Below are 19,660 nucleotides of genomic sequence, written 5' to 3' on the forward strand. Positions count from 1 at the left end.
GGAGCGTTTCGGTAACCTCTACGTACCGCAGTAGGGTGTTCACGACGCATAGCCGCGGAACCGTCGGAAAAAAAGGGTAAGATACGGATGTGGAGTCCGTCTTAGTCCTGCGAGACACCGTGAAGGTAACCCCTTCTGGTGTTACAGTGAAACCGTTTACGTCAAAAGCCCTAAAGTCCGCGACTCTGCGAAAAGAAACTAAACATAGAAGGAGAGTCAATTTGGCTGATAGTTGTCTCAGAGACAGGGCCTCGTTGTCCGGCCAGTTCCTCAGGAATTGGATAACTACATCTACATCCCAGAGAGTGTTATATTTCGGGGCCGGAGGTCTGGCTAGTCTGATGCCCCTAAGCAGACGGCATATTAGGGTGTTTTGACCCACTGGTGTACCATCTATTGGGGTGTGGGCCGCCGAAATGGCGGATCTGGTGATATTAATTGAGCGGTATGCTCGTCCTTCTGAGAAAAGGTTTGACAGGAAATTTAGAATGTAGGGAATAGGTGCTGTAAAGGGATCGAGGTCCCTTTCCATGCACCAGCGATTCCACGTGTTCCATGCGGATAGGTAGCTGCGTCTAGTGCCAGGTGCCCAGGAGTCCCATAATAGGTTTCTAGTCGTTTGCGATAGGCCTGAGACATTCCAGGATCCCCGGAAAGATTCCAGACCACCAGTTCCAATCGGTCTTGTGTAATCAACGGATGAGGTTCCCCGTCCGGGTTCACTAGGAGGAATGGGAACACTGGTAGGAGTAGCGGATGGTCTTGAGACAGAGCTAGAAGGTCCGGGAACCATGCTTGGCTCTTCCACAATGGTGTGATCAAGATTAGAGAAGTCCTTGCTCTGCGTAGGTGGTGGAGGACTCTCGCCAACATTGAAAACGGTGGGAACGCGTAAGCTCCCGTTTGTGGCCATTGTTGGAGGAATGCGTCGACTGCTTCGCTTTGAGGGTCCGGAAGCCAGCTGTAATACCTCGGTAGCTGAGTGTTCGTCCGTGATGCGAAGAGGTCTATGTGTAGCGGACCTCTTACTTGTCTTATCCTGTGAAAGGTAGTGGTGTCCAGGCGCCAATCGCTGCTGTCTCTCCAATGTCGGGAGAACCAGTCCGCCGTGAGGTTGTTGACTCCCGGTAGGTATTCTGCCTTGATCGTGATGTTGCGGGGTAGGCATAAACGATAGATGTCCCTCGTCGCTTCTGTCAAGGCCCGTGATCTGGCTCCGCCCAGGTGGTTTATGTACCGGACTGCCGAAAAATTGTCCATGCGCAAGAGAATGCAGCAGTTGGACATATTCTTGGCCAGGCTCCGGATCGCGAAGGAGCCCGCTATCAACTCCAGGCAGTTGATGTGTAGGAGTTTCTCTTCCTCCGACCATGGTCCTCCGGTGGACGCCTGTGCACAGTGGGCTCCCCAGCCCCATAGGCTGGCGTCCGACTCCAGGACGAAGTCCGGGTTCGGACCGAATATGGCTCTGCCGTTCCAGGCCTCCATGTGGAGGAGCCACCATCGGAGTTCTGTCCGAATTTCTGTTGACACTGGGATCCAGTGGTCGTAGGTCTGTCCTTGCCTCAGGTGATGGGCCTTTGCCCGTTGCATGGCCCGGTAGTGTAGCGGTCCTGGGAAGATCGCTTGTATGGAAGATGACAAAAGGCCTATGATTCTGGCCAGGAGGCGAAGCGGAATTGAGTCTCTTCGAAGCACCCTGCGTATCTCTTTCCGTATTGTTGCAATCTTTGAAGTGGGTAACCGGAGAGTACACGTTCTCGAATCTATTTCGAATCCCAGGAATTGAACCACCTTGGCTGGTTGGAGTGAAGATTTTTCTCTGTTGATGATGAAACCCAAAGACTCTAGCAAGAGCACTATGGATCTCGTTTGAGATTGAAGCCTGGGTGCTGATTCGCAGAATATCAAAATATCGTCCAGGTATATTAGGCAGCGGATGCCCTTCTCTCTTAGGTAAGCCATTACCGGCTTCATTAGTTTCATAAAGCACCATGGTGCTGAGCTGAGGCCGAATGGGAGACAGGTGAATTGGTAGGAGAGATGTTTCCATGTGAAGCGAAGGAAAGGACGGCTGACGCGAGCTATTGATACCGATAGGTAGGCGTCCTTTAGGTCTAGTCGGGTGAACCAGTCGTGTTGCGACAATAGGTCTCTTAGAAGGTGGATTCCTTCCATTTTGAAATGTCTGTAGGTGACAAAGACGTTCAGTTGCCGTAGGTTGATGACCGGTCTGTAGTCTCCGGTTTTCTTTTGGACTACGAAGATGTTGCTGAAGAAACCCGTATCGTCTGGGGCGGGTTCCACCGCCCCCTTGTCGAACAGGGTTTGGATCTCCGTATCTATGATTTCGGTGTGTAAGGCCGACGCTCTTATTGGTGGTGGGCGTCGGTCCTGTACCGGGGTGTCTGAGAATTCGATCTCGTAACCGGCTACTGTATTGAGGATCCAGCTGTCCGAGGATATCTTTTCCCATTCCTGTGAAAAAAGAGACAGTCTGCCTGCAGTCATGTGCGAATATAGAAAAGGTATGTCGGGAATGCTCACCTGCATTGAAGCGTCCGCGTCCACGGGTGCGGGTGCCTCTTGAACGGAAGGATCCTCGCTGGAAGTTGGATCTCGAGGTTGGGAAGAATGCTTGAGATGATTGGTGTCTGGGGCCTGTAGGCCAGAATCGGCTGGTGGCTCGGCCCCTTTGGCGACCAGCCCTGGCAAAAACTCCCCTGCGTGGTGCGGTGTTACGAAATACTTGTTTGATGGAGGTCTGAGCCTTATTCAGAGTGGTGAAGATGCTCACATGTTTCTTGAGCTCAGTTATGAATGAGTCACCAAATAGCTGACCGTTCGCTAGCGGTCCCATCTCTTTCTTGCCCAGCTCCATCAGTTTCGGGTCCATTTTCAATAATGCAGTTCTGCGGCGTTCTGCGCACATTGCTGCATTGGTGTTGCCCAGCATACAAATAGCCCGTTGTGCCCATTCGCGTATAGTGTGGGCATCCAGTGTAGTGCCTTGGGAAAGGGCTAGGTCAGCCAGGTATAGCATTTTCGCTAGAGGACCCAGGATGTCAAGGAGCTTGTCTTGGGATTCCCTAAGGCCTTTTTCTATCCCTTTCCGCGGGTCTCGGCCCGCGCGGGACATGAACAGGGATACAGTAGAATCGAATTCTGGGGTCACTGCGATTTTGTCTGGTAGAGTTGGTCTTGGGCATTCTGCCCGAAGCCTTGCCCTGACTTCCTTGTCCATTGGCTTCCTCAGCCAGAAGTGGATGAACTGAGCCAGGTGATCTGGCAACCCCCATTCTGTCGATCTTGGGTGTCGGATCGTGCGGGGGTCGAACATGGCCGTCCCCTGGGGGTCTATGAAGGTGCCCTCTTCTTGATCAAGGTATGTGTCTTGATCGCATTCCCTGTCTTCTCCTTGGACATCTAGCCAGTCTTCATCTTCCGAGTGTGAAGCCCCCGCCTTCCATTCGTCCATGATGTCGAGCGATGGAGGGGGACTGCGATCGTCGTCCTCTGAGGACGGAGAGTATGGAGGGGAAGGTTCTCTCCTCGCTGCCTGGCGGCTCTTTTTCACTGGAGCTTTGCCTCTTTGTCTCTGGGTGTCCGATACGGTGCCCTTCCGTTGCCGTTTTATGGCGTGGAGGTCTCCGGGGAGGACATCTTCCATTACTTCCGTGGGTAGATCAGTAGCTGTATCGGGTTTTGGGTTCTGCATGAGCAGTCTGCCAATAGCTTTCTCCACGGAGGCGGCTACCGCTGAGTTAATAATTGTTTGCCAATCTGATGGTGGTAACTGTGGTGAGTCACTCATCTTGTGTTGTATGTTGGGTCTGTCTGTGGAAGACAGAAGAGTGTTAGGTTCCGAAATATGTGAAAAGCCGTAAGATACAGCTTTCACTATTAATGTGGTGTCATATATAGAGTCACATATATAATGGTATAGCAGGGGATGAGCCTGCTAGTATTGAGTCACTTAGTTTTAAAAACAGGGGTAAGACTGTTTGTACTAAGACACTTGATTTATAGCAGGGGATGAGCCTGCTAGCAGTGAGTCACTTGCATACATACAACACTTATGTATTTAGCAGGGAAGAAACCTGCTGGCACTGTATCATTTGATTTGAAACAGGGTATGAGCCTGCTGGCACTGGCACTTGTATTATAGCAGAGGATGAGTCTGCTAGTATAGTGACTCTTTGTGTGTAGCAGGGGGTGAGCCTGCTTGCACTAGTGACTCTAGATGGAAAGCAAGGGATGAGCCTGCTTGTATTGTGACTTTGATAAGTACAGTAGGGGATGAGCCTAACTGTACTGTGCCTTTAAGATGTACAGCAGGGGATGAGCCTGACAGTACTGTGCCTTTAAGATGTACAGCAGGGGGTGAGCCTGCGTGAATTGTGCCTTTAAGAAGTTCAGCAGGGGATGAGCCTGCATGAACTGTGCCTTTAAATATGTGCAGCAGGGGATGAGCCTGCAGGCACTGTGCCCTTAATAGGATTGTATGTGACAAAGGTATATATACACAGTATGGAAAAAACGAGTATTGGAAACTATGAGGATGGGTCGTTTGAATAACGACCGTAGGAAACGCTAATGGCCGTCGTGGGTCTCGCGAGCGCGAGATCCAAGATGGCCGCCGTTCGCGCCAAAACGCTAATGCGGTCCGCGATATGATCGCGGTCCGCCGTCCGTTACAAAGGTCGCCCTGAACGGAATAGTCCCTCCAACCCCACACCCTTCTCCTGAATAGTCTCTGTATTACCTCCCTAACACAAAAAAACGAACGCGGTCGCGTAAAAACGCAGCGGAAAGATGACAGGGAGAAAGGGAGACAGTGGTGAGGAGAAGTAGGGCAAGAGGGAACAGTACAGAAATAAATAAATGAACTATATTACTGACAGTATTAAATAGAAGAAACCAATGAATTTCTAACAGTATAAAAGTCAATAAAAGTCAATAAATCATTTCAGAAGTAGTACTCTGACCTGTGCCTTCCGGAAGCAGCAAAGAAAGAGGAATAGACACGCCCACCAAAGACTTATATACAGGCTATGTTGGCCTAGGATTGGTTAAAAGTTTTTGATTGATTGACTTGTGCTGCTGGAGGCATAAGTAAAGAAAGTTATGCAAAATAGGAAGCCTCCTGTCATGTAATAAAATTGTAAATTTATGAGGTTGCAACAGACAAGGCAAATAAAGAGTCCCTGAAGAAAATATGCTAAGAAATGTCTAATTTCATGTTCAAAACTGTGGTAACTCCTTGTTATACACAGCAGAAGGCAGATGATTTAATACCAGCTACAGCACAATTGTTAATTACATTGATAAAGGCATGCCATTGATTTAGTATTTGCCTCTAAAAAAAACATTTTCGCTGGATGCCTAGTAGGGACAGTATGGACTGGGCATATTATATCTGATTCTAGGAGTTCCAGGGAAAATGTGATATTTCTTTTGAATAGGTGTTTTTAAGGTATATTCATAGTATTTATTGGCAAAACATTAAATAATTATTATTCAAATTAAACCAATTAAAGTAACACTCCATGCAACATTACGACTACAATATGCTGCAGTGGCTATAGTGCCAGAAGTAGCCTGGTTCTCCTGTCACATTGTAAGTAGTCATTCCCTTTTAGAGTAATTTTAAAGAATAATTCAATTTTAGAGAAATCTTACTCAGATCTGCTAGGCTCTGCAGCCCACCTCCACTATTTCTGATAAAGAGATGGAAGTTACAAAGCAGGAGCTCTCCTGAACTAAACATTGCACTGTAAAGTTAGCTCTGTGAGATCAATAACTGATCGCTCTCAGCCAATGACATAATCCCTGGATAGCCTGGCATAGCTCAGATCTTACAGCTCTTTGTCGAATGTAGTGGAGGCAGGGAGAGGCTGCTGTAGGGGTTATGGTGATTGGAGTCGTTCTTTAAAACATTAGAATAACGCAACTTACATAATATCGCTAGATCCATATATATGTACAAAGTTATATTTACAATTTACAAAGTTGTATTATACAGTATAACAAGATGTACATCCACAAATTATACAACATGCAATATAATTATGTGTCAAATTAAACATAGATTCACAGAAAATTTAAAATAGTGGGTGAAAACACAATTCACCTGCCACATCAAGAACATGGTATGTCTGTTACATACGATAGGGACATTATCTTACAAAAAAAAATATTAATTCTAATAAAATGATATTCCACTGATTTTTGCATGCTGTGTATCTGAATCTGGGAATAACAAGAATGTTATCTCTTTCAATAAATGTTTGAAAAAGTATATGAACTATCAATTAGTAAACAATTCAGGGATAACAATTCAAATTACACAAAGGAATGCATACATTTACAAAGTGCCCAAACTATATAATACTCCAAATTACACAAATAAATTGTACAAATAAACAATTATACAAATAAGTAACACAAATTACCTAACATTATAGTAGTTACATATAGATGTTCAGAGTTGTAACATACAGAAAAAAATGCTTAAACACAAATTTAACATGCAATACAATAACTGTAGAATAGAGCATATGTTACAGAGAAAGTAAACAAAGATTCACATAAAACATGTTAATTAATTGTACACATTATAGCATATATGCCATATAACAGATTCTAGTAATTAAAGTATGGATACTTTATTGTGTATTTGAAATATTTATATATATTGTGTTAATGACTCATACTTAAAATTACACAAATTATGAATACTGCCATTAAGTAATAGTATTAAGGATAACAATTATGGAAACATTTAGAATTAGGTTTACAAATTACAGGATCTGATAACAAAGACTACAACCAAAATTTGGCATGCAATAAAATTACACAATACATGTAAATTCATCTAAAGAGTATGGTAAATTTTATACAAGAAAGAGGATAAAACATTTCATAGCAAAGTGACAGAAGGCACATATAATTAACAATGATAACTAACGGTAAACATTGCACAGATACCTGACGTTTCTGGATATGTATGTGTTGTTCTAGAAGATGTTACGATTTCTGAAGCAACGGTAGAAGTTGATAAGGTTGGTGCGGCAGAATGTGTGGTTCTTGGAGTCCCTGTTGTTAAGTCAGATGCAGAACTTAATGTAGTCGTAATGCCGGAACTTGTAGTGTGTGTTGAACTTGAAATTATGGGAGATCCAGTCTTTGTTGATGTTTCAGATGCAGCAGTCGTGGTTACAATTGATGCCTTAGATGTAGTGCCACTTGTACTGCTTGTAGTAGTACTTGCACTCTTTGACGTTAAGGCAGATGTTGTTTCTGAAGTTGTAGCAGTTGTTTTAGAAATAGACTCAGATGTAGACTTCAAAGACTCAGAGATTGCAGTAGATGTTGTTTCCGAGGAAGTAACAAGAGTGGATGAGGAAGTGGTGACACCAGTAGTACTTGATGCAGTTGTGATCTCAGGTATAGGCTTGGATGCAGTTATTGTTGTTGTGAAGCCTGTGGCTCCTAATGAGGTTTTACCTGTAGTGCCCGAAGAAGTAACAGTTGTGATTTCCAGTGTGGAATCAACTGTAGGGATTGTTTTAGTGATTAAAGAAGAAGAAGAAACTATAGGCTCTGAAGTAGTAGAAGACAAAGTGGTAGTGGTTGCTTGTGATGTAGAACCAGATGTTGAAGTTGAATCTGAAGTGGTTGTCTTTCCAGAAGCTGAAGTAGTAGCAGTAATCATTGCTGATGTTAAATCAGTTATAGATTGTAATGTAGTTGTCTTCTGTGTACTTCTAGTGGCAGCTGGACTCGAAATGATAGGAGAGGTGGACTTTGTTGAAGTTTCAGATGTAAAACTGGTTGGAGCAGTCTGTGTTTTTGTTACTGATGTTGCAACTGAAGTAGTAGAAAAGGCTGTAGGGCCTGCAGTGGTGACAATTGGTTTTCCAGATGTACTCTCTAATGCAGGAATTGTAGTCTTCTTAGTAAAATCAGATGTAGTTGAACTAGCTATTTGCCCTGAAGTTAAAAAAGCTGTTTCAGAAGTAGAGGTAGTTGTAGGCTTCAAAGATGTGGAGGTTGACGTGCTTAGTGTAGAAATAGTCTTGTCGGAAGTTGGAGATAGGGTAGTTGTAGTGGTATCTTCAGAGGTAACTCCAAGTGTTGTGGCTGAAACAGTGTTAATTCCTGAAATGGTGATAGGTGTGGTCAAGTTGTAGAACTTCCAGTTTATTTTGAAAGAGGAAGTTAGGTATGCCCCTTAATATGCATAATTTAACATACAATTTTAATTGCATTAAAACCATTATATGTTGCATTTTTTTGTATAGCAGTAGGGCCCTTCTGTTTCTTAACACCATGAGACAGCCTGTCATTAAGTTAATTGTTAAGCTTGCATACAATTCGCAACCACCCCTTAAATCTTTGCTGCTAGTTTTGTCTACATTTTTGACATTGTGGTTTTGTTATATAGAACAATCTTAAAATGTACACCTAACATGTTTTAGAATTACCTGTTGCAGTTCAATTCAGAAGACACCACAACAGTAGTCTTTTTAAATGGTACAAAATGGAAAACAAATATAGTTGTTTTTGTTTTTACATACAGGTCAATATTTGTGAAAAATGCAACTGGAATTTGTTCCACCGCGCTTTCCTCATATTTCTTAAGAAATTGACTAATCATTAGACTTCTGCATGGCGGCAAAAATTTGTCTTGACGGAACCATTTTTTCTGAATATGAAATTTATTTCAAGACCTCGAACAATTGGCTCATCCGAATATCGTCTATGAAAAATATGATTCAGACAAACCAAAAAGACGTGAAAATCATTTAAGTAGTGTACTGCAAGAATATACATACTATAATATAAATATTATGCACATATTGTGCAATACTCTGATAGTAGCATTTTTTTCCTGCAATTTGATTCACAAATCAACCGAGAAAAATAATCCAATAGAGGTAAAAAGAGTAAGAGCAGTAAAAAGATATATATTGTTTTGATATATATTGATATATATTGATATATATATTGTTTGTATTAATATTTGTATTAATATTCCTGTATTGGTCACTTCTTACTTTATCTGTGAATAAAATAAACCTAGCCATCATTCATCTTTTTTCCCATCAGTCGTCCCTTTCTTTGGTGTCATTAGTAGAACTCAAATTCCGAAGCAAACAAACTTGTTCATTTCACTAGTCATTTGCTCAGTTATATGTCCATATAGTGCTTCAAAGATACAGAATTTGACTGAACCACCGAGCGGCCTAACTTTAGCTAAAACTGAATTACAAATATTTACCTCAATATATGTAAGTCATCAATGAAACTCCTTCTACTCATGAATACAACAAAGGATGATTATATAATTATTTTATATAGCTCCCACCCTATTACTGGCACATTTTTCCCATTCAATGTTTACCCAATTCTCAAAAAGTTTTTTCTTGCTTCTCTTCCATTTGCCTTCAAAACCATTTTTAAGGAAATGTTGATATATGAGTGCGGTTAGGGAACTTGACTTCAAAAAGTCTCTTAGTGCTATTTCTCCTTTGTATTTGTTTGCATAAATGAATACTTGAATACAGTTAATATGCTCACTTAACGTTATTGCACTATACGTAATTTGTGTTTATATATATATATATTTATATTTATTTATTTATTGTTATTACAGAATAGCATTCATTAAACTGTGCAATTTGGAGGTGTGGAGTTTGAAATCATTTACTAAACTCTTTAATAGACTTTAATTCACAGGGTAGAATACTTACCCGCAGATGGGGGCACTGTGCTGGATACTGTTGAACCTGGTGTCTGTGTAGTAGTACTTGTGGTTGTACTTGTAGATGGTGGCAATGTAGTGGTCACTGGTGAACCTGGTGTCTTGGTAGTAGTACTTGTGGTGGTACTTGTAGATGGTGACCATGTACTGGTTAATGTTGAACCTGGTGTCTGTGAAGTAGTACTTGTGGTTGTACTTGTAGATGGTAGCAATGTAGTGGTCACTGGTGAACCTGGTGTCTTGGTAGTAGTACTTGTTGTTTTACTTGTAGATGGTGACAATGTAGTGGTAACTGGTGAACCTGGTGTCTGGGTAGTAGTACTTGTGGTTGTACTTGTAGATGGTGGCAATGTAGTGGTCACTGGTGAACCTGGTGTCTTGGTAGTAGTACTGGTGGTGGTACTTGTAGATGGTGACCATGTACTGGTTAATGTTGAACCTGGTGTCTGTGTAGTAGTACTTGTGGTTGTACTTGTAGATGGTGGCAATGTAGTGGTCACTGGTGAACCTGGTGTCTTGGTAGTAGTACTTGTGGTTGTACTTGTAGATGGTGGCAATGTAGTGGTCACTGGTGAACCTGGTGTCTGGGTAGTAGTACTTGTGGTGGTACTTGTAGATGGTGGCAATGTAGTGGTCACTGGTGAACCTGGTGTCTTGGTAGTAGTGCTTGTTGGTTTATTTGTAGATGGTGACAATGTACTGGTTAATGTTGAACCTTGTGTCTGTGTAGTAGTACTTGTGGTTGTACTTGTAGAAGGGGGCAATGTAGTGGTCACTGGTGAACCTGGTGTCTTGGTAGTAGTACTTGTGGTGGTACTTGTAGATGGTGGCAATGTAGTGGTCACTGGTGAACCTGGTGTCTGGGTAGTAGTACTTGTTTTTATAATTGTAGATGGTGACAATGTAGTGGTAACTGGTGAACCTGGTGTCTGGGTAGTAGTACTTGTTGTTTTACTTATAGATGGGGGCAATGTACTAGTTAATGTTGATCCTGGTGTCTGGGAAGTAGTTGATATGGGGCTGGTTGTGGATGGGGTTATTGTAGAAATTGTACTGGAGGTAGTTAAAGTGGTGCTGAATGTGGTTGGTGTAGCTGTAGTTCCGCCTGTTGGGACGACAATAGCAGAAAATCATATTAGCATATCTTCTACAGACTGAGTAAAAAAATAAAAATAATTAATAGAATACATTAACACATCAAAATGTGTGTGAGGAGTTCAATGTGTGTGTGTGTGTGTGTGTGTGTGTGGTGACCAATGCATGTGTGTGGGGGGTGCAATGTGCGTGTGAGGGGTGCAATGTGTGTGTCTAAGTGGAGAAATATGTGTGTGTGAGGGGTGCAATATGTGGGGTGGTGGATTAATGTGTCTGTTTGGGGGGTGCAATGTGTGTGTGACGGGGATGCAATGTGTGTGTGTGTGAGGTATTTGCTTTCCCCACCAACCCTTATTGCACACAGCAAGATCGGCTCTTGGATAGTGTCAGCCCTGCATTTGCCTGATTTGCCCGATAGCTAGTCCAGGTCTGATAGTAACTTAGTAGTAAATCAGGAGTAGGCAACTACATCTACTACCAGGATAGGCAACCTTCAGCACTCCATATGTTGTGAACTACATCTCCCCTAATGATTTTCAAGCATTATGGCTGTAAAAAGCTACAGGTTCCCTTTAGTAGATTATTCCATAAATACCCCCAAAAAATGTATTATTTACCTGATGGAGATCTTGTGGTGCTTGTGGTTGGTGGACCTAACAATGTAGAAAATTGTAACACCATTAGCCTGACATTTTTTGTTTAAAGGTTTCACATTTTCTACAAAAATAAGATTAATTGACCTCATGGCGAAATGCATCTTATCATCTTAAAGGGCTGCACTCCACTTCTGCTATTTTTGATACCCTTCCTTGTGTGTTTTCATATCCCACATCCTCTAGTATGCAAGCTCCTTTGAGAAGGATCCTTATCTACCTATTGTTCCGGTAACATTTTGTAATTTTCTCATTTATTGTTAATTTTCCCCTATATAATATTGTAAAGAGCTGTGGAATACGTTGGTGCTATATAAATGCCTATAATGTTCATGATACATGGCATATAATGAAAAAAAAAAGTCTTGTTTCTTCACAAGAGAAGAAAGTTGAGGTTTATAACCAGAGAATAATCCTTAGCTCAGCTAAATTTAAAGGATTTTCTTGTTACATGAACCATTTTGAAAATATTCTTCTCATGTTACCTGGTTCTGATTTTCAATGCTATTCCGAAAAATCACTTATATAGTGGACCTTGTGATACATGTTTGGTATGCTTGCAATGAAGTTTTAAAGCTTTGAGATAGTAAATTTAACATTGTAATAATAATAAATACTGGCATTCCCAAATCTCCAGAACTGACGCTGGACATGTTTAGATTGTATTCCTACAAACACAATTTCCAAAAATGTGGCTATTTTTTTTATGGGAGTAAAAATTGCAATTTCAGAAAAACTGGAATGTTTGAGTCAGGTAGTAAAACAATAAACTAATTCACATTCTAAATAAAAATAACCCACTTCTTGACAAATCAAATAGGACATATGATAAATTTAGGGATTACGTTGTGGAACTCAGTTTGGGTAAAAAATGTGGGTTAAGGAAGTATAATATCAATACTCAAATTATTTATCAGATCACTTTCAGTTAAAACCACATGTGTATTTTAAACTATTAATTTACCTGTACTTTTTAGAACTTACCACTGCAGTATCCTGGGTATATAGTGATATCATCAACAGCAACATCACTGAGAATAGTTTCACCTATTACTCCATCTATGAAGATCTAAGGAAAAAACATTGATTATTCATATCTGATGTACTTGTGTCTGACCTTTAAAGGCTAGTCATACTTGAATCTGAATCCTTAATTAATATTCCTCTGAAAGCTTGGTTTATAGTGTTGATTTCTTCTCTAAAGCTTTCATGTGTAATTAAGTATTAGAGTGCATTGTTAGTGCTTTGGGTTCTAAAATGACTTGACTGCTGAGAACCCAGAAAAGACTACTTACCAGCCCATGTAATATATTTACAACATTATAAGTATATTGTTTTTCCTGAGATGGACTGTTTTTACATTAAAACTTCCTCTAATCAAAACGGTGTCTTAACAAAACATTGTTTTCTGGTTGGAGTAACCCTTTAATACAAACTCTGTAACTATAAAATCTATCAAAACATTTAAAGGCTTTCTAAATTTCCCAGTTTGTGGACCAAAGGGGTTATATATGTTAAACCCAATCCAAAATGAGGCAGGTTCTAAAATATTTACCTTGCATTTACCTTGTAATTTTACAACAATCAATGTGCATCATTAAAGAAAGTGTTAACATACGCAATAAAACATATGAAATGTGAAAGTTGAATGCCACTTTGTTATTACATCATAGGTTTGTTTGCATGTCTATTTTCTTTAATTAGATATTGACATAAAATTAAATGGTAGTACAGGGAGAATATGCCAAAATTTTGCACAAACAATGCTCAAATGGAGAAACACTTGACATTTAACAAAATTGTAACAAAACCACATACCTGGAATGTATCAGGATTTGGAAGGAAAATGTATAATGTCACAGATCTCCATGGACACTATCATAATGTATAATTTATTCCAAACCACCCGTCTGTCTATCTATCTGTCTATCCATCCATCCATCTATCCATCTATCTATCTATCTATCTATCTATCTATCCATCTATCTATCTATCTATCCATCTATCTATCTATCTATCTACCTCTATCATAGTTTGAGTTTATGATAAAGTATGGATTACTCTGTTTCAACTTTTGCACTAATGAGGGATACATTGCAGACTACATGTTACTCTTTATTAAGTAAATACATTTAAAGGACAGATAACTGGACTTAATCCTAAAGGAAGCAGGTCATTGAATGTCTACAATATATGCATTATTACAAAAAATGTTTGGAAGAATATGTTGGTTTATTTATTATGTGTTTGAAGTTATTTGTTAAACAGAGAACATATTGCAATATTATGCAAACACTACACAAACAGAGATACAGATTCCTGAAAGATATTTCAAATAAATAATAACAGTAACACTCACCTGAATGTTACCCCTATTTAGCAAGAGTACTTCAGTATAATGCCACATGTCTCCTTGATCACCCTCAATGTATACGATATTTTCCAAACCTTCATCTGTTACCACATAGACCCTCAGCTCCATGTACTTTGCTGTTCCATACATGTGGTACCAGAAGTTGAAGCAGTGATTCTTAACTAGTTCACACTCAGGACTTTCTAATCTAGCAAATTGTCCTTCTTCTGAATATCTTCCATCAACATAGATATAAAAGCCATCTTTAAATAAATGAGACATATCTTTTACAAAATAGCCGATTAACATAAACATGTAAGCTGAATATGAGAAGTCAATACTTGCTAGTCTGCAAAGTTCAGCTTACAAATACACACAACCACAATAAATGAATCTCAAAAAGTTTGCTTAATTATATTAACGCACTGCCCTATCTACCACTCTCTTCATGTAAATATATAGGTATTGTGACCCTTTTACAATATTTTTGTCTGGATTGTGCTTATTATCAAATTCCAACTCTGGAATGTCAACACTGCCAATAAAATAAATACATTGCTCAAATAAACGTGATAGTTGATAAAGTGTAATCTATCTTTCTTTAAGATTACAAAAAAAAAAGAAAAATGATGTAGCTTTGCTTTTGAATCCTACAGCACTGCATGCAAGCTTATCTTTGAGTTCAATTTTAACATCTAGACTTGTAACAACCCAGCTATTGCTTTTAAGGAGTGCGTCCCTTAATTTTGAACAGTTAGCTTATTGACATCTTCCATAATTGTCACTGACTTCGAGTCAATCGCATGATCTGAAAATGTGACTGCATTCGAATAGAAATGAAACATTATAGTGGTTACAAACATTTTTGTTATTGTATAGAAAATGTTCTGTAGCAAGATTACATTCTTCTACATACTTCATTTAATACATGCATTTATTGTTTTTAAACTCCACTTTCGATAGCAGCAGAGCTTTAGATGTAAAGAAATATCTATGACTTGCATTTGTAAATACCATTATTGCTGTGTATCGCAGTGTGTTGAGCCCTTGTAATTTGCTTATTTTGAGCTCTGAAAAATTGCATTACCTCCTGTATGATCAGAAGTGGGTCCTGTGCCTTCAGATGGTGTAGGACCTTTAATAGATATCCAGTCCGTATTATCTTGCTTTGACTGCTTCCAGTGACAGAAGTCATGGTCAAATGTGCATGCCATAGGACACTGAACTTCAGGCTCTAAAGAACATGTGCAATACAGTTATAGGAAGAACTATATTAGAATACACACTTCAAAAATAATGTTATCATAAATAGTGACAAAATTCACAAGTTAAATAATGTTTATGTTTTTAAATAAAACATGCATTGTACGATGTATAGATCGCACATTATGTCTTCACTGCCATTAAAGCGTTGCACTAATAAACCATTGTTATACTTTGCACATTTAAACTTATAAATCATATTCTGTTGTAATTTCACTCATGACATTCAAAAAACAATGTAATCTGTATTTATATGATTCATTTAGTATTTGATATTCTAGTTTTGCTTAAATTACTGAAATCAGTGCTGAGATCAATGATTGTTTTTGAATCCCAGTGTCAATTCCCTATAATTGACAATAATTTCCTATAATAATATAAATTACCAATAACGGGTAGCATGGTCTTTCAGATGACATATGAAATCATTAGTGAGCATTTTGCTGACAGCAATAGGTTCAGTACTTATCTGAAGACCCAACATTATCACTTTTTAACCATAATGAAATCTGTTTTGACAACTTGAGCAATTTGTAGTAAATACGGGATATTACATGAACGGGCCTATGAAATCACATTGTTGGATCATGTTAACAGCAAATAATTTCTCTCACGAATTGTATGTGATTGTCAACATATAAAACATTGTGTGCGTGGCTTTTTCTTGTAATTTTTTTACATTCTATATGAATACATTGTTTGTAGATTCAAAGCACACACTGCACACTCAACTTAGACGAAATTAACACAGACAGTCAAGATGACAGAATTCCAGATGCCAATATTCATATACTTCATTAGTTTACCTGATTATCTTAGTATTAGTGATACTAATCAATATTTGGATATTGCAAACTGGCAATGCTTTTGATTAACTGACAGTATGGTCTAGTTTGTCTGTAATCCATGTATTCAAAGAGCAAAATAACTGCTTGAAGATGACAGAAGCATACCTGTTGTGCTAGTAGTAGTACTTGTTTTGGTGCTGGTAGCAGGAGGCGTAGTTGTAGTTTTTGGTGTGGTGCTGGTAGCAGAAGTAGTAGTTATAGTTGTTGGTGTGGTGCTGGTAGCAGAAGTAGTAGTTGTAGTTTTTGGTGTGGTGCTGGTAGCAGAAGGAGCAGTTATAGTTTTTGGTGTGGTGCTGGTAACAGAAGGAGCAGTTATAGTTTTTGGTGTGGTGCTGGTAGCAGGAGGCGTAGTTGTAGTTTTTGGTGTGGTGCTGGTAGCAGAAGGAGCAGTTATAGTTTTTGGTGTGGTGCTGGTAGCAGAAGGAGCAGTTATAGTTTTTGGTGTGGTGCTGGTAGCAGAAGGAGTAGTTATAGTTTTTGGTGTGGTGCTGGTAGCAGAAGGAGTAGTTATAGTTTTTGGTGTGGTGCTGGTAGCAGAAGGAGCAGTTATAGTTTTTGGTGTGGTGCTGGTAGCAGAAGGAGCAGTTATAGTTTTTGGTGTGGTGCTGGTAGCAGAAGGAGCAGTTATAGTTTTTGGTGTGGTGCTGGTAGCAGAAGGAGCAGTTATAGTTTTTGGTGTGGTGCTGGTAGCAGAAGGAGCAGTTATAGTTTTTGGTGTGGTGCTGGTAGCAGAAGGAGCAGTTATAGTTTTTGGTGTGGTGCTGGTAGCAGAAGGAGCAGTTATAGTTTTTGGTGTGGTGCTGGTAGCAGAAGGAGCAGTTATAGTTTTTGGTGTGGTGCTGGTAGCAGAAGGAGCAGTTATAGTTTTTGGTGTGGTGCTGGTAGCAGAAGGAGCAGTTATAGTTTTTGGTGTGGTGCTGGTAGCAGAAGGAGCAGTTATAGTTTTTGGTGTGGTGCTGGTAGCAGAAGGAGCAGTTATAGTTTTTGGTGTGGTGCTGGTAGCAGGAGGCGTAGTTGTAGTTTTTGGTGTGGTGCTGGTAGCAGAAGGAGCAGTTATAGTTTTTGGTGTGGTGCTGGTAGCAGAAGGAGCAGTTATAGTTTTTGGTGTGGTGCTGGTAGCAGAAGGAGCAGTTATAGTTTTTGGTGTGGTGCTGGTAGCAGAAGGAGTAGTTATAGTTTTTGGTGTGGTGCTGGTTGATATAGTAGTAGTTGTAGTAGTTGTAGTACTTCTTGGGGTGCTGGCAGTAGTAGGCGTTGTTGTACTATTTCCTGTGGTGATGACAATAGAGATGGTCTAGTTAATAGATGAAAAGCATGTTAACTTAAATGGTATCAATACATTACAACTTTCTACATGTATATAGTAAACAAATGTTTTCTTTATAAGACTTGTCTAAATTAGCATACACCATTACCACCATAACCACATACATAAAATAATATTAAAGTAGAAATAGATAAGTTAGATAAGAAATTCAATGGAATCACAGTAACAGTCACTGTGACATAATAATATATCTGAAAGACAAAATGTGCTTGATTTACTAGTTAATGCAAGCTAACTAAAGTGGTAAAGGAAGTTTTGTGTCCCTATCCATTTAACCCTTTTCTCAACCCCCGTCCTGCACATAGTATGGAGGAAGAGGTGAGACCATTTACAAGATCTCCCCTGGTTAGCTGCAAACAGTGATGATTACAACTGTAACTTTCCCTTTATATCATGATGTTTGTGTTGTGTAAATTCATTAGTAAAAGGCATAATCTTTAAATTCAGACTGTGTAATTTCTATTAAAATCTTTTCTTTTTTTTCATTTCTGAGTGGAACTCATTTTTATCAGATACAGTGTTTTTTTCTGGATGCTAGTTAATCAAGAAGGATGTGGTGTTACAATATTTCTACGTTTCAATTTTAGCAATATTTCCTTTTTATTTTGCATGAGGCATTCTGTTAACAGTTATCATTCCACCATATTGTAATATGTACCAAAAGTTATTTGTCCAATGACCGTAACAAATGTATTTTTAAATTTCAAGCATCTTGTGGTACAACACTTTGTAATGTATATATTGTCAACAGTCGCATGATGTCAAGTTATTTTTTCCTTACCGCAGATAGTATTATCTTTCCAATTTCCAAGGTTAACACCAGCGTTCTCACAGGCAGCAGCGTAAGACTCTAAGGCGTTGCATAACTGTTCTAGGTCTCCTCCTGTGGCACATTGATCATAGACGCAGCTCTCAAAGTATATCTGAGGGAGGATGTAAAAGTGACATTCCTTGAAAGGACCATTGCCTGATAAAATGATTTTGCATTGCTCTTCATATTGTTTCTCATCAGCAGGATTACACGGGGGAGGGTCAACCACATCATCTTCACACCTACAGAAAAATGAAAAGAAAGATGCAAACATAATAAATATAAATTTGATCTGAAATTATCTCTGTAATTACTTTACATTATAAGCAAAATAAAATGTGAATGTGATCTTACCAAAGTGAGTTCAGAATATCTGATACATTCAGATAGAATTAATAAAAAAAAAACACTGTGTGGTATATAAACATAACTGAGGACATTTTTGTAAAGAAAGACATATTAACTATACTGCATAATATTATATAATATGCTGAATCTCTACATACAATGCTTTCTACACTTCCCAATATGTGTTTCAGATGCTCAGGGGTCAGTTGTCTGTTCCATTTGGTAGGTTTGTCTCACTGAAAATCACCCTCCCTTGATTTTGACCACCATTCTTTTTACCATACTTCCCTCATTCTAAAGGCTTGCAAACATAATCATTTTGAAATAATAAAAACCAGAAGGTGGCAATGTATATAATTCCACAAGCATGGAAGGAAGAAATCCTCTCTCTAGCCAGTTGGGTACATGCAATGAATGAAATCAGACAATGTGTGCATTTAGCATTTAGCTGTATCATTATATCATACTTACACCCAGTCGTCATCAGGAATTCGCCAGCTGTTTCCAAACTCATTTGAGTCAAAGGCCAGTAAACCATTAGGCATTAGGAAATCATCCAGTATATTATCAGTATAGGTGCCACAAAGACCACAGAGCTGCTCTTTGAACTTCTCATGTACTTTAACAAAAAGTTCATGGTCTCCATCAAATTTGACTTCAAGGCCAATGTCACTTTGGAGAACAACATAAGAACCACTTATATATATTGAGATACCAGGGATTGAATTTACTGGCAAAGTAACCTGGCTTCCATTAACCTACAAAAAAAATAAAAAATATAAACACTTTTAAGCCAATGTGTGTATACAGTTTCATGTAATTAATGAGAAATTAAATGGATTTGTCTTTCCGAGAATGATTATGTCAACATTCCAATACCGATACATTTCAAATTTACATTTTTGCTTGTGTGTATTGAGTCACATACCAAATCGTACCACATATGATACTTACATAAACTATTTTGTTCTTGGCTAGGATAACATGCAGATCCCCAATGCGAACAGCAACTGAATTCAAAGCTGTCCATGCCAAGCTACCTCTATGCTCATTCCTTGTTGTGACTGAGAAGTTGACAGATGAATTCTTACAGGTCTCCACAGTGGTATAAGTACAAGCTCCTTGAAAATGGTACAGTTTGCCATCAAATGTGATGTAGTGTGGGTCTCCATGGATATGGCAAATAGTGGTGT

The 19,660-nt window shown here is 39.3% G+C and overlaps 2 protein-coding genes across 2 annotated transcripts in view; both read right to left on the minus strand.

The window, feature by feature from the left end:
• Positions 1-16,221, minus strand: part of LOC134586215 (uncharacterized) — an 87,076-nt gene extending 70,855 nt beyond the window's left edge. Inside the window, exons 1-11 of the mRNA XM_063441711.1 lie at positions 16,087-16,221; positions 14,958-15,104; positions 13,877-14,133; positions 12,502-12,586; positions 11,482-11,517; positions 9,759-10,874; positions 6,991-8,163; positions 2,548-3,837; positions 2,216-2,478; positions 1,745-2,005; positions 667-961 (exon numbers count right to left, since the gene is read on the minus strand). Coding sequence (XP_063297781.1) covers positions 667-961; positions 1,745-2,005; positions 2,216-2,478; positions 2,548-3,837; positions 6,991-8,163; positions 9,759-10,874; positions 11,482-11,517; positions 12,502-12,586; positions 13,877-14,133; positions 14,958-15,084 — 4,903 coding nt within the window. The 5' untranslated portion in view covers positions 15,085-15,104; positions 16,087-16,221. The remainder of the gene's footprint in view (positions 1-666; positions 962-1,744; positions 2,006-2,215; positions 2,479-2,547; positions 3,838-6,990; positions 8,164-9,758; positions 10,875-11,481; positions 11,518-12,501; positions 12,587-13,876; positions 14,134-14,957; positions 15,105-16,086) is intronic.
• A 33-nt stretch (positions 16,222-16,254) lies between these two features.
• Positions 16,255-19,651, minus strand: LOC134586217 (mucin-2-like). Its single transcript, XM_063441712.1, has 5 exons — positions 19,422-19,651; positions 18,939-19,225; positions 18,090-18,361; positions 16,315-17,250; positions 16,255-16,274 (listed from the first exon to the last, which is right to left on the minus strand). The coding sequence occupies exons 2-5, from the start codon at positions 19,010-19,012 to the stop codon at positions 16,255-16,257; spliced, it is 1,302 nt and encodes a 433-aa protein (XP_063297782.1). The 5' UTR covers positions 19,013-19,225; positions 19,422-19,651.
• Positions 19,652-19,660: the final 9 nt, after the last annotated feature.

Source organism: Pelobates fuscus, chromosome 2 (assembly GCF_036172605.1).
Source record: "Pelobates fuscus isolate aPelFus1 chromosome 2, aPelFus1.pri, whole genome shotgun sequence".
NCBI classification, from domain to species: domain Eukaryota; kingdom Metazoa; phylum Chordata; class Amphibia; order Anura; family Pelobatidae; genus Pelobates; species Pelobates fuscus.

Excerpts from the sequence above, each read along its gene's own strand:
- LOC134586217 (XM_063441712.1), bottom strand. The coding sequence starts at position 19,012 with ATGCCTAATGGTTTACTGGCCTTTGACTCAAATGAGTTTGGAAACAGC. Across the intron at positions 18,362-18,938 it reads ATTCCTGATGACGACTGGGT|GTGTGAAGATGATGTGGTTG; the intron begins GTAAGTATGATA and ends ATTTTTCTGTAG. Across the intron at positions 16,275-16,314 it reads AACTACGCCTCCTGCTACCA|CACCACACCAAAAACTATAA; the intron begins GCACCACACCAA and ends TTCTGTTACCAG.